This window comes from Diabrotica virgifera, chromosome 2 (assembly GCF_917563875.1).
Source record: "Diabrotica virgifera virgifera chromosome 2, PGI_DIABVI_V3a".
NCBI lineage: Eukaryota > Metazoa > Arthropoda > Insecta > Coleoptera > Chrysomelidae > Diabrotica > Diabrotica virgifera.
In genome coordinates this window covers 7,109,416-7,125,184 of record NC_065444.1, presented here as the reverse complement: position 1 = coordinate 7,125,184, position 15,769 = coordinate 7,109,416, and the positions used below count along the sequence as shown (strand labels likewise).

Sequence of the window (15,769 nt, the reverse complement as noted above, 5' to 3'; positions counted from 1 at the left end):
TTAAATCTCTTTCATCTAGATTTTTATTTTTTAGGATTTCCATGAGTCGATCATGTTTTACTTTATCAAACGCCTTATTGTAGTCTATAAAACAGACGTAAAGAGGATGGTTAACATCCAAACATCTCTGTGTCAGCACGTTGAAGGAGAATAATGCCTCTCTGGTACCCATGCCATTGCGGAACCCATATTGAGTGTCACTAATATCCAGCTCCAGTTTAGAGTGTATTCTGGCGTGGATAATTTTCAATAGAATTTTCAAGGTATGTGACATTAAGCTTATGGTTCGGTAGTCACTGCATTCTTTTGCATTCAGCTTCTTTGGCAAACACACAAAGGCTGATGTCAACATTTCTCTAGGGATGATTCCTGTAGTATAGATAGCGTTGAACAGTTCTACTATTATGTCCAGGTTTTTCTCGTTGACCAACTTTATCAGCTCGCTAGGCAATTCATCTGGACCAGCAGATTTATTGGTTTTCATAGAGTTTATTGCCTGACTAACCTCTGCTTTGGTTATCTCTGGGCCTACATCTCCCGTTTGGCTATCTACGGATGTACTAGCTTCTCTCTGGTCATGAAATAGTTCCTCGATATACTCTTTCCATCGTCGTAGTTTTCGTTTTGTCTCCATTATAATATTTCCATTTTTGTCGAGCAATATATTTGAGGTTCTTCTATTTCCTATTCCGGCTAGTTCTTTGACTTTTTTATGTAGGTTGAAGTTGTCATATGTGTTTTGCAGTTCTTCTATTTCTTTACATTTTTCAGAGAAGTAGGTTTCTTTAGCCTCCCTAATTTTTCTTCTTATTTGGTTTTGAAGCTGTTTATAGCGGGTCTTATTAATGGTTTTGTTTTTTCTTCTTTCATTCATCAACTCTAGAATTTCCTCCGTCATCCATTCTTCTTTCTTACATTTGGTTGTAGTAAGTACTTTCTTACTTGGTTCTAATATAGAGGTTTTGAGGAATTGCCACTGCTGTTCTACGTTGCAATTATTTCCTGGGTTTCTGTCTAGATTTGTGTTGATTTCGTGTTTCAGATTTTCTTTTGTTTCTTCTGACTTTAGTTTCTGTATGTTAAGTTTATTGTTGTTTCGGCTTTTTTGCGTCTTTTTTAGTTGAAGTTGAAACCTAGCAATAAGAAGACTGTGATCAGAGGATACGTCTGCTCCTGGATATGCCTTTACTGCCTGAATTGAGTTTCGATATCTGTGCTTTATTAGGATGTAGTCAATTTGATTTCTGACAATTTTGTGCTCTTTGTCAGCTGGTGATTTCCATGTATACAGGCGTCGCTTAGGTAATTTAAAGAATGTATTTGCGGCTATAACATTATGCTCCTGGCAAAATTCTATTAGGCGATCTCCTCTGTCGTTTCGTTCGCCAAGCCCATATGATCCTACATTAGGGTAGCATTTTCCTTCGCCAATTTTTGCGTTGAAATCACCCATGATCACTGTTATGTCTCTAGATGCTGTGAGATGTAATGTTTTCTGGAGTTCGACTTATTTCACATGCTTTAAATGATGACGCACGGGTAAAGTACCCTGGACTCAACTGTAAACATATAAACAAGGTCAAAGTCTTAAGAGGATACATCAAAAGATACTAACCTTGTGGCTGATTGCTGTTAACTTGTGTTTCGATCTTGAGATTGGGTAATACATTTGGCACTGGAGCAGCTTGTTCAGGTATCAGCCTGGAATCCTGTCTTACATCAAAAAGATTTAAAAATCCCCCTGTAATCACTGGTTCCGGTTTTGGTTCAGGTTTCTTTTCAAATATGTTTGGTAAGAGATGAAACTCATTTTGATTTGGGTCTTTCTTTTCGAATATATTTGGTATGAGATTAAAACCGTTCTGTTTTGGATCTCTTTGATCCTTTTTGTCGAAAATCTTTAATATATCTAAACCTTTATGTTCATGCGGAGGTAATAAACTGTGTACTCCAAGGCTGACATTTTTAATTTTCTCGTTGATCTCTTTAAATACTTTATCTGGTGACAAGTTAGCGAGTCCAGTTTGATTAAATATGTTGATTCCTTGTCCCGTTAAGTTCTTCAACATATTTACATGTTCTAGTATCTTCTCGGGTGACAAGTTAGCATTTTTCAAACCATTTACAAAGTTCTGCATGTTTTTAAACGAATGATCCAGCGCTTTTAGAAACTCACAAGTAGTACTCTTCAATCTCTCAGCTATGTTACACCAGAGGGCCATCTCACAGAACTTAAAATTGTTGGAGAGGGTGGGAGATGATGTGATCTTGATAAAATTGTTCTTTTTGACGTTAAATGGTGATGCTGGCTGGTTGTTCACTTTGGGAACTCCGTATCTTGCGAAATCTGCTATCATCTGCGTGAAAATCTCTCTAACTTTTAGGTCGTCTTGTGTAAGATTGTCGTGTTCTAAGGGATTTCCTTCTACATCATACGCGTCGAAGAGATAAGCTAAGTCGTCACCATGGGCAACCGTATCATTTAATTCTAAAATAAAAAGTGATACATATAAATAAGGCCGCACCTACATTGGATCCGTATTTCTCCGATACGATCCGATCCGACGTCGGTTTGAAAACAAACTCATGGTATTAAATGGCTGCACCTACATTGGATCCGTAAATCGCCTGATAGGAGAAGCTACAGCATAGAAGCAGTTCGACGTCGGTCGATATCGGATCGGATCGGAGAAATACGGATCCAATGTAGGTACCGCCTAATTTAGTATTATTATAAAAAACAATTTATATAACAAATTAGATAAACAAAGATTATAGGCGAAACATTAGGCACAAGTTATACAGTATGTCCCTGTAAGTTGTATCCATATGGAAAACATTTTTATTATTAATTTTACGAAAAAAAGTTATTCTTCATAAAAAGCTCTGCATGGTCCAAAACCTAAGATTTAACCATCAAATATCAAGTAAATTTAATGAAAAATTCGTCTTGGTAAAAGGTATATTAATTTAAAAAGCCCCTAAAAGGGCTACAAATATAAAAACAAAACGTTTTCGCTCTGTGACAAGAGCATCATCAGTGTTACAAGAACATGGTGAGCCACCCAAAAATACTAAGGTTAAAACCTTTTAAAAAATAGACTAAATGTCTTATGAATTATTTATAAATATATATTTACATCTAGTCTATTTTTAAAAGGTTTTAACCTTAGTATTTTTGGGTGCCTCACCATGTTCTTGTAACAGAGATGATGCCCTTGTTACAGAGCGAAAACGTTTTGGTTTTTATATTTGTATCCCTTTTAGGGGCTTTTTAAATTCATATACCTTTTACCAAGACGAATTTTTCATTAAATTTACTTGTAATTAATGGTATACAGCAGCTACAGGAAATTCTTCCTTGTGAACATCAAATATCAAATTTTTGAATATTATACGATAGGCTATTGATTATGTACTATAGAAAGGAACTACAACGTTAACGGGGTTTTATTATTTCATATGGTAAATGAATCTCTATATATGAAAAAACCGCGGAGTGCTACCATTTAAAGGGGTGCGTTTTTGAGAAATGGGTGAATTAGTCCCTGGGCACAGGTTACATTAGGGTGAGTTCTATGCGCTTTTGGTATAAACACGTCTACATACAAATTGTTCCTGGTTAAATTTCCTATCTAAATGTAACTTTTTAAAGTCAAAGATACTTTTTTTTTATAAAAATATATTCAAAAGAAAAAGCACAAAGAAACCCAAAAGAAAGAAATTTTGTTTTTTGTCCCACAACTTTTGTCCACGGGGATATAGGTATAGACATTGCTTAACAGAAAAAAACTTACATATTTTCTCTTTAAAATGATGTTTGGTAGTGGTCATTAGGATTTATAGTTTTTGAAATATGATTTTTCAAAGTTCCCCACTCACAGAAACTTTGGGTTAAATTTTCCTTGTTATTTCGCAAATATTGTTCTGTAACTTTTTTCTGCGTAACTTTAGGCATATGCAATGGTACATGTAAGAGGAATAGAAATCAATTACCTTTCAAATGTTCTACTGTATAATGTTGTATGACTTCTTTTAAAGAGGTTATCTTTTTCAAGATTTTATACTTTTAACGAGTTTTTATATTTTTTACGATTATTTTTTAAATTTCCCATTATAACTTTTTTTTCTACATTTAGCTACATATTATATAATAAAAAAGAAATCTTATTCTGTTTACTTTAAAATGGTGCATTACAAAAAATTCTAGGATTATTTTTGAATAAGATATGCTTTTTCAAAATGTAATAAGTACCTACCTACTTGCAACGATTTTTGATTTTAGGATTATTTTTAAAATTTCTTATTATAACTTTTTTATGTGATTGTGTGTTATGATTGAATCTTATTTTTTATAGGTAATACTTTGGATCCACTTGACTCGGCCGGGCAAACTTTAAAATATGGATTAATTCCAATATTTACTGTCAAAGCTCCTACACCACAAGTTTGCTTGAAAAAATAGCAAGTAAATGTACCAAAGGATGTACAAAAAACTGCGGTTGTAGGAAGATAGGAATTAGTTGTTCAATATTCTGCTAAGGGTGCATGTGCATGGCTACTAATTGTGGGAACTCTAAGATAACTGAGGTGTCAGAGGAAGATATTGAAGCTAATGTTAACGAAATGATGGACTTTGATTTTGAAATTTTTTTAAATGTCAACGTTTATATAATTTTAACTAAAGTGATGTTTTCTAAGACTAATGTTTATGTAATTTTTGTAAAAGAAGTAATTTTAAATAATACAGGTAAAAAAATATCAAAGAATCACTCGGTTTACATTATTTAAATATAGATGATACACCAAAGAACAGAAAGTAAGCAATTATATTATAATATAATAAAATTATATATAAGCTCTTTATTGAGCAATATAATATATTATATTATAGTAATGTACAAGAAAAAAAAGTTATAATGAGATATTTCAAAAATAATCCTAAAATCAAAAATCGTTGCAAGTACTTATTACATTTTGAAAAATAATATCTTAATTAAAAATAATCGTAAAAAATGTAAAAAATAATATTTTTTATATTAGGTATTATATAATATATAATACATTATATAATAATATTATTTTATTTTTATATAATATTATAAAAAATCGTTAAAATATAAAAAACACCATAATCTCTTTAAAAAAAGTCGTACAACGTTACACAGTAGACCATTTTAAAGGTAATTGACTTCTATTCCTATTACGTGTACCATTGCATATACCTAAAGTTACGTAGAAAAAAGTTACAGAACAATATTTGTGAAATAACAAGGAAAATTGCCCAAAATTGCTGTGAGTGGCGAACTTTGAAAAATCATATTTCGAAAACTATAAATCCTAATTACCTCTACTAAACAACATTTTAAAGAAAAAATATGTAGGTTTTTTTTCTGTGAAGCAATGTCTATACCTATATCCTCGTGGACAAAAGTTATGGGACAAAAAACAAAATTTCTTTCTTTTGCGTTTCTTTGTGCTTTTTCTTTTGAATATATTTTTGTAAAAAAAGCATCATTGAATTTAAAAAGTGATATTTAGATAGGAAATTTAACCAGGAACAATTTTTATGTAGACATGTTTGTACCAAAAGTGCATAGAACTCACCCTAATGTAACCTGTGCCCAGGGACTAATTCACCCATTTCTCAAAAACGCACCCCTTTAAATGATAGCACTCCGCGGTTTTTTCATACAGAGAGAGTCTGTAATTTGGAATAAATTCAATATCTCAAATACTAATTGTTTTTCTGAAAAATGCTCAGACCCGTCGATTAGTATTTCAAATTGTCCTTTTTAACATACAATAATAATGTATACAGGGTTTCCCAATTTAGAGATATGACGTCATCGTTGATTTTCTTAAATGACAACACTGTCATTTTGATAGCTATTTTGATAGAGTGTGTAAAGTTATACATAACTGCTAAATATAAAATTTTTATTTTCTACCATTTACAGAATACTAAAAAATAACAAAGTTATGTCTGTAATTTGGAATAAATATAATAATTCAAATATTAGATGTTTTTTTGAAAAATGCTCAGACCCGTCGATTATTATTTCAAATTGTCATTTTTGACATAGAATAATAATGTATACAGGGTGTCTCCATTTAGAGATATGACGTCATCATTGATTTTCTTAAATGGCAACACTCTCATTTTGATAGCTATTTTGATAGGGTGTGTAAAGTTATACATATCTGCAAATTTCAAATTTTTATTCCCTAACATTTACAAGAAAATAAAAAATACCAAAGTTATGAAAAACAAGTACTCAAATAATAACTGAATTACCTAATTATTTCAATTAAGCAAATGCTCATAATGTTGCCCTCAATTATTGTCAGTCAATGGGCAACATTATGAGCATTTGCTTAATTGAAATAATTAAATTCAATTATTATTCGATTACTTGTTTTTCATAACTTTGTTATTTTTTATTATCTTGTAAATGGTAGAGAATAAAAATATCATATTTCGCAGTTATGTATAACTTTACACACCCTATCAAAATAGCTATCAAAATTACAGTGTTGCCATTTAAGAAAATCAACTATGACGTCATATCTCTAAATTGGGACAACCTGTATACATTATTATTGTATGCCAAAAAGGACAATTTGAAATACTAATCGACGGGTCTGAGCATTTTTCAAAAAAACAGTTAGTATTTGAGATATTGAATTTATTCCAAATTACAGACTCTCTCTGTATATAGATATCCATTGACCATATAAAATAATAAAACCCCGTTAACGTTGTAGTTCCTTTTATCTATCTTATTTTGAATATAATCAATAGCCTAACGAGGTATGTCAAAAATTTTGAATTTCACTCAAGAGTAAAGTAGCTTTATTTTTCACAATATTGAAAATTGCTATTAGGAAAAGTTGTGTGGAATTAAAATAGTTATTTATGAAAGTATGAAACAGTTCGTGAAGTATGCTTTTTGCGAACGCACGCGATGTTTAGAGCACGAGCGACAGCGGTCAGCGGAGTGAGTGCTATACATCGCGTAAGTTCGCAAAAATTACTTCACGCACAGTTTCATACAATATTTTATTTACGATAAACAAATAAAAAAACTGTAACTCTTCGTCACTGTAATTCATTTCTATACTACAATTTTTAGAACTTTGACGTTTAAAAATTCTAACTTCTTTCAAACCACAAAACTGTCGAAACTTTTGTCGTAATTTATTGCTCATTATGTCATCACCATGACAACGCGAAAGTTAAGGATATTTGATTATATGAAAGTGTGTCAAAAACAGTGCGAAAAAGTAAGTCCCATTTAAAATACATTGTTACTTCACGCACACTTTAAACACTTCACGCACTGATATCTATAATGACAGTTTTCACAAACTAAAAACTTATACATAAAATGACATAGAGTAGATAAACTATATTCTAGTCTGCAATTACATCCTTCTAACTAAAAAAAATTTTTTTTTTGAAAAATTATGGATAACTAACATTATTTTCAGTTACCTATTTCAATTCAGATAACTCTATAACTCTATTCAGATAACTCTTTATTATTAATTTTACGAAAAAAAGTGATTGTTAATAAAAAGTTCTGCATGGTCTAAAACCTAAAATACAATCATTTAATGTCAAATTTTATCAATTTTATACGAGGAATGTCAAAAAGTATGAATTTCGCTCAAGAGTAAAATACGTTTATTTTCCACAAAAACTATGTTTCAGTATGTAATTACATCCTTTTAATTGAAATATTCTGAACTATAAAGGTACTTTACTTTTGATCTAAATTTATCTTTTTTGACATACCTCGTATAAAATTGATAAAATTTGATATAAGATGGTTGTATTTTAGGTATTAGACCAGCCAGAACTTTTTATTAAGAATCACTTTTTTTCGTAAAATTAATAATAAAAGAGTTATCAGAATTGAAATAACTGAAAATAATGTTATCCATAATTTTTCAAAATTTTTTTTTTCAATTAGAAGGATGCAATTGCATATTAGAATATAGTTTTTAATTTCAAACAACTTTTCATAATAGCAATTTTCAATATTGTGAAATTCAAACTTTTTGATATACCTCGTATAACATTCATAAAATTTGATATCTGATAGTTGAATCTTGGGTTTTGGACCATGCAGAACTTTTTATAAAGAATAACTTTTTTTCGTAAAATTAATAATAAACAAGTTTTCTAATAAACAGTTTTTTAATAAACAATAAACAAGGTACATACTGTATATCATCGTCTTAGAATATTAATCTGCTAAAGCCATTAACAATGTTTACGCCAATCGTATGTGAAGCCGCTTTGTAGATTCCAATGTCGACGTGAAGTGGGCGTCTGTTTTTTCTTCCATAGGGTAATTAATACCCGGTTCGAAGGACCATAAATGTGTGTGTTAATGTTATAGAAACGTTTCATTGAATATAAAAATAAACTTAGAATCCATCTGAACACTTGTGCGTGGATGAGCAGTTAGTTCCATTCCTTAAGTGTCCTAAGATTATTTCTTCCTAATCTAGATCACCTAGGTATTGTACAAACCATGATACTATAAATAACAAAATAATCTATTGCATATCCTGAAGTCGTGACGTAACTGGAGACCGGCAAGTTCGTAATGGTTCGTAATCATTCGTAATGTCCGATTAGTTTGAATTGTTCGCGGTTGTAAAAGTGTATTTTATATTTTATTTTTTACAGTTATTTTGACAGGCATTTCGACACTAAATTTTTTTCGAATACATTGAAGTTTAATGTTATGTCGCTAATTGAATAATTTCATCACAGAATGCATACAAATCCCATTTAACTTTAACAAGAATTCAAATTCAACATCCGGTCTCCAGTTACGTCATCATGCGCGAACTCGGACGTATTTGAGCTACGGGAAGATACTATCTCATTATTTATAGTATTATGGTAAAAACTATAAAAAATAAGAATGATAGTTGCTTACCTACGAAGTGAGTGTCATTACCAACTAGTGGAGAACCTTTAAGGAAGGTGTGTCCTTTTTTATTTTTACCAAAGTGGTCGAAGCTGTACAGATAGGTAGGTGCTCCATGGATGCTCCACGTGTCTGCTGTCAAAAATGCTGGGACGTTGAATAAAGCATCATCTACAAAAAAAAATGGGAAAATTGTTCTTATTCGACTAGATAATTTAACTGCATGAGACCCTCACTCTTCTTCTTCTTCTTCAGTGCCTTATCCGGTCCGGATGTTGGCGATCATCAAGGCTATCATTGTTTTGTTGACGGCTCTGCGAAACAGCTCCGGGGAGGTTATCCCAAACCATTGTCGGAGGTTTTTCAATCATGAGATACGACGGCGTCCCGGTCCTCTCCTGCCAAATACTTTGCCCTGAATGACGAGTTGAAGAACTCGATATTTTTCTTCGTTCCGCATCACGTGGCCAAGGTACTCAAGCTTACGTTGTTTTACTAAATTAAGCACTTCTTTTTCTTTTGTCATGCGCTGCAGGACCTCAATGTTGGTGACATGGTCCACATAAGATATTTTTAGTATCCTCCTGTAGATCCACATCTCGAAGGCTTCAATCCGCTTTTCAGTGGCTTGCGTCAGTGTCCAGGCTTCAACTCCATACAGTAGCACCTCACTATCCGCATCTTTGTTCCCAAACTGAGATCACTGCAGCACAGCAAGGATCTCAGCTTGATAAATGTAGACCGTGCCATTTCAATTCTGGATCTAATCTCTTGAGCGTGGTCCCATTGTGCGTTGAGGGTAGTTCCGAGGTAAGTGAATCTGTCGACTCTCTGGATCTCTTCGCTATCTGCCATTAGTGCCGCGGGATCTAAATTTACACGGCTGACAACCATGAATTTAGTTTTCTTAATATTAAGGTGATACAGTAGCGATCAACAGGTGGCCAAAACGCGTTCCAAGATTGCGGCTGTAATTTTGAATATTTTTTCGAGATATTTGGCACACATATTCGTAATATAATAAAGAATGGCGGTACAGAGCCCAATTTGAAAAATATGTTAATATGTGGAAATTACTCTGTAATTAAATACAATATTAAAAAAACGAGCCTGTACCGCCATTAAGAAGAACAAAAATATGGCAAAAGAATGGCGGTACAGAGCCCAATTTGAAAAATATGTTAATATGTGGAAATTACTCTGTAATTAAATACAATATTAAAAAAACGAGCCTGTACCGCCATTAAGAAGAACAAAAATATACACTTTCTTCAAATAAACTTTTTTTATCCGATGCCTAGATTTTGTGTCATTTTGGAACTACTAATGAAATAAAAAATTTTAGTAGTTCCAAAATGACACAAAATCTAGGCATCGGATAAAAAAATTTATTTGAAGAAAGTGTATTTTTTTGTTCTTCTTTATGGCGGTACAGGCTCGTTTTATTATTATTGTATTTAATTACAGAGTAATTTCCACATATTAAGATATTTTTCAAATTGGGCTCTGTACCGCCATTCTTTATTATATTACGAATACGTGTGCCAAATATCTCGAAAAAATATTCAAAATTACAGCCGCAATCTTGGAACGCGTTTTGGCTACCTGTTGATCGCTACTGTTTCCTCTTAAGGTTCAGTCCGTATGTTACGCTCACAGTTCTCACACGGTCTAGTAAGGCCTGTAGATCATTTAGGCTGGTTGCTAGTAATACAGTGTCATCGGCGTAGCGGATATTATTGATGTATTCACCGTTCACTCGGATTCCTATCTCTAGGTGTGTGAGGGCTTCAGTAAAAATTTCCTCAGAGTATATACTAAAAAGAGTCGGCGAGAGCACACAGCCCTGCCTTACTCCTCGCATGATCTTCACTTGGTCGGTCAACTGGTCTTCGACCTTGACTTGAGCACGCTGGTTCCAGTATAAATTCATGATGATCCGAATGTCCTTCTCATCTAATCCTACTTTTTGTAGGGCGGTGACCATCTTCTGGTGCTGTCAACGGTCAAATGCCTTGGCGTAGTCAATAAAACAAGCATAGACATCACAACTAACATCGCGGCATCTCTGAAGCAGAACTTGTAAGGTGAAAAGTGCCTCACGTGTACCCATGGAATCGCGGAATCCAAATTGCATTTCACCGACATTTTCCTCGCATTTCTTGTAAATTCTGGCATGTATGATTTTAAGAAAAATCTTAAGTGCATGACTCATAAGGCTGATAGTCCGGAAATCTTCGTACGTTTTCGCAGATCGTTTGTTTGGTATTGTTACAAACGTTGACGATAGCCATTCCTCTGGGATATTACCTGAATCGTATATGGCGTTGAACAGTTTAGTTAACTCCTTCGCTCTTACTTCACTCATCACCTTAATAAGTTCGACGGGTATTTCGTCCGGACCTGTGACCCTCACTCATCTTACTAAAATTATTAAGCAGGAAATTTCATTTAATGCAAATACATGATTGGATTTTATTTATGCTAATCGAAGAGACATTAAATGTTTTTCTCCGAAGTTTCAGATGCAATTTGAATAATATTTATTAACAAACTACCGTTCGAATAGGGCGCGTATTAAAACGTTATACAGAATCGGAATTGAAACCTTATACAGGTTTGCATAAAAATTACGACGTTCTAAATGAAATACATAATTTCTTTTTAAATTTAGCTTCTTTGGAAATACGTAACAATTTAAATAATCTCTTACTTGTTATATCCGCTACTTTATCTAAAGCTTCATGGAGTTTTCCAGTTTTCAACTTCACATAGTTGCTGAAATTGGGAGGAACTAGTTGACCAAGAATGTTTTCGATACTCTCTAAACCCTTCTGGAAATTTTCCTCGAACTTTGCTTTAATTTCTTTTAGGTTAATTTGAATTTTTAGAGGAATCAGTTTTCTCAAATTCTGAATCAAGTGCGTGTTTAAAAAATTGGGTATAGTATTTAGTTTGTTTAAAACGTCATCTTTGAATGGACCTGAAATAAATAGACAAATGAATAAACCATCAAATAAGGAAAAAGTTTATAAAAGACTTAAATTAAATGAAAAAAAGTATAAAAACATTTAAAAAAGTATAAAAAGTAAAAAAAATCTATAGTTCTATATACAGTGATGAGCGAGCTAATAACCGGCAAAATAACGCAAAAGATGGAAAACATAAATCATTATGAAATAAAAAGAAATTATCGAAAGGAACCTATAAATTAACATTACATTACATAGTTTTCCACCTTTAGACGTATCAGAGGAGTACAGCTGTCGCTGTGACAGGAGAATTTTATAAAAATTTATTAGACGTCTAAAGGTGGGAAACGATGTAATGTAATGTTAATTTATAGGTTCCTATCGATAAGTTTGCACCTCTACTAGTTTCATCTCGTTCTATTTTATAACGGATTATGTTTTCCATATTTTGCCGGTTATTAGCACGCTCATCATTGTATAAGAATAATTTTCTAGTTGAGAATATCAACAACTTTCAAAAGAACGGACAATAAGTAAAGACAAATAAATAGAAAAAAATAAAACAAAACAAATTAGTAAATAGACTAAGTACAGCTATAAAAAAAGGACCAAGTACCTTTTACCGCTCTCTTTGTTTCATCCTTGCATATTCCAGTTAAGAGTGGTATTCCCTTAGTTTTTCCTGCTTGCATTTCATCCATAGAATCTTCCAGAACAATACCTGGTAAAGACCGGCCATCGTCTCGACCCTCAGTAACCGGAGCACTACCGAGTCCTCCCGACAAACCAGCCATAAAGCCTCTATTGCTGATCTGTGTGAATTCTATTTGGGAATCTCCCTAAAACAAAATATATCTGGGTTATTCGGTAGATATATCTGCCTTAGTAGTACAGTGGGAAGTGAAGTATCGTGTTTTATCAATGTTTTATCGATTTTGAAAAAGCGTTTGACAGAGTACGCCACGATAGGCTAAGAGACATTCTAGAAAGAAAAGACATTGATAATAAAGATCTGCGAATAATTCTCAACTTATATTGGAATCAGAAAGCTAACATCAAAATAGAAAATGAGATATCAAAAGCAATAGAAATACGTAGAGGAGTACGACAGGGATGCATTTTGTCACCACTGCTATTTAATGTATATAGTGAAAGCATCTGCCAGGAAGCCCTTTTGCAAGCAAATGAAGGAATCATAATCAATGGAGAGGTTGTAAATAATATTCGACACGCGGACGACACTGTACTAGTTGCAAGAACAGTAGAAGAATTACAACGATTACTTACAAACATAAATATTGCTTGCAACAATTACGGCATAAACATTAATATCAAAAAAACCAAGTACTTATATGGCCTTCAGTAAAATCAGGACACAAACAGCACATATTAGTATAAACGGCATTCAAATTGAAAAAGTATCAAGTCATAAATGCTTGGGAACTTTAATAAACGAAACTGGAGACCAAAACAATGAAATAAAAAGACGTATCGAAATTGCCAGGGCCACCTTCATAAAGATGAGAAAATTCTTCTGCAACAGAGATATAAGCATCCCTCTACGATTAAGAATGCTAAGAGGCTACGTATTTACCACGCTATTATACGGTGTCGAGGCCTGGACTCTCAAACAAAACAACATAAAAAATATTGAAAGTTTCGAGATGTGGTGCTACCGTCGAATGCTGAAGATAAGTTGGGTTGAAAGAATCACAAACCTTGAAGTAATACGAAGGATAGGAAGAGACCCAGAAATTTTGTTAACGATAAAACGAAGAAAACTCGAGTATTTGGATCACCTGATGAGAGGTCATAAATACGCATTACTTCAAAATATAATGCAAGGGAAAATAGAAGGAAAACGGAATCCAGGCCGTAGAAGAATGTCATGGTTGCGGAATTTGAGAGAGTGGTTTGGCTGGACCACTAATGAACTTTTTAGGTCAGCTGTAAACAAGGTCAGGGTAGCCTTGATGATTTCCAATCTCCGACAGGAGTGGCACAAGAAGAAAAAGGGAAGTGAAGAGTGTAGTGTCTGGCGACTCGAAGACTGCAACCCCGAAAGCCCCGAGGAAGACATCAGAAGAGATTGTCGAAAGCTCGGCACAGCGACGTGTGTTTTTATCGGCATGGTACATTTCGAAAAATAATCTTTTTTTGTAGTTGTTTTCTTATCTCCAAAATCTTGACATCTGATAAATCAAATGTATGGCCTATTGTGTTGAAATGGTGTGCTACTGCACAAGAATTTTTTTCTACTTCGCAGTAACTTTTGTGCAGCGTTATCCTTTGTTTTAACCACTGCGATGTTTGCCCTATATACTGTCCATCACATATATCGTCCCGAGATTCCTAAGAGGAACAAGGGGCTTCTACGAAGTACCTTCGGCGCATTCTATTTCTGGCTAGTGATTTGATCTCAAGCCACGATTTTCTGATTTCTTTCCCTTCGTCCAGTAGTGTCCTTTTCCAAGATTTTTTAGGTCTGCCTACTTTCTGTAGGCCTTGAGGATTCCAATCCAATGCTGTCCTGGCAATATCATCTGAGAGTCTATAGATAGAGTGTGTAGTCTAGCCATCTCCATTTTCTTCACCTTATTTGCTTTCTGACATTTTCTTGGTTAAAATATTCAAAAGGAAACTGAGCATAGATAAAGACACTTGAAGCAAAACTTACACTACAAAAATATTCTGAATAACACCTTCAAATACCTTACCCTAATAATAGAATCTGGTGGTAATGTCTGTAGACACTTCACCATCGTCAAAGGATCAGCTGTGGGGCATCCATTTTGTCTAGCTATATTATAAGCTGTATGTTGGGGAGTATTGTCTACAGCCCAACTGGATACTGCTGTTCCAGACATTGCTATTACACCAGCTGGAATACCTAAAAATTGAATGTCATAATCAAATTTAAAGTAAATTAAGTTATTCCCAATTTCCTTAATAACATTTGACTAATTTAATCAATTCCTTTCCTCCAGCTTCATTTTTTATTCTTCCTTCTACAATTCTTAATATATAGACCTAAAATTTTTATTTCTTTGAAATAAACTCTGCAGAAACTGTAGTCCTAGTAGTAGATTCCATCACACACTATACAGCTTGGGGGTGTATTAACACGAGATATGACAGATAAATACTTCTAAGCTACTGTAAGGACAAATTGATCGAGCCACATGAACTAACAAGAATCAGTCCCAATCCAAGAAATCCATGGAAGAGCTAAGTTGCTTCAATAATCTACACCGCAGAGGGTAGGATCTACACCATCAAGACAACAGGATTGTCGAGAGACTTGCAAACCACCTAGAGAGAATTGCCGACTAGAGAGAGAAATGGAAGATAAAGATCAGCACAGAACAGTGTCAATTCACAATCTTTAAACAGCAGACCATACCAACCCGATAAGAAATAACAATGAGAGGAAATACAATCCAGTCAGAAGAGGTCGTTAAGTACCTAGGAGTCCATCTCGACAAAAGAGTAAACTTCACAAAACACACCCAGGAAATCAAGAAAAAGGCATTAGTGGCGAAGAGATTGATTCAACCCTATATATACAGGGTGTCCAGAAACTCTACCGACAAACGAAGACAGGAGATTCCTCAGATAATTTTAAGACAATTTAACCCAATTCACCTAGTCCGAAAATGCTTCCTAAGGGAGCTAGAGCTCTTTAAAGATGGCTCCATGTAATTAGTTTTTCTTAAATACCTCCAGAACGCTTCTATTTAGAAAAACGAAAATTTGTATACGTGTTTACTTTCTAGTATTGAATCGATTCCATACATTGCGAATTTCTAGTACCGGTCATAGGCGTCCGTTTTGGGTAGGGCAACG

General features: G+C 33.6%; 1 protein-coding gene across 2 annotated transcripts in view; it reads right to left on the bottom strand.

Moving 5' to 3' along the window:
• Positions 1 to 15,769, bottom strand: part of LOC126879416 (liver carboxylesterase 1-like) — a 52,755-nt gene that overhangs the window by 18,416 nt on the left and 18,570 nt on the right. For both annotated transcript variants that reach the window (XM_050642423.1, XM_050642422.1), the window contains exons 6-10: positions 14,641 to 14,813; positions 12,540 to 12,762; positions 11,665 to 11,934; positions 8,961 to 9,122; positions 1,616 to 2,488 (exon numbers count right to left, since the gene is read on the bottom strand). In XM_050642423.1, the coding sequence (XP_050498380.1) occupies positions 1,616 to 2,488; positions 8,961 to 9,122; positions 11,665 to 11,934; positions 12,540 to 12,762; positions 14,641 to 14,813 (1,701 nt within the window). The remainder of the gene's footprint in view (positions 1 to 1,615; positions 2,489 to 8,960; positions 9,123 to 11,664; positions 11,935 to 12,539; positions 12,763 to 14,640; positions 14,814 to 15,769) is intronic.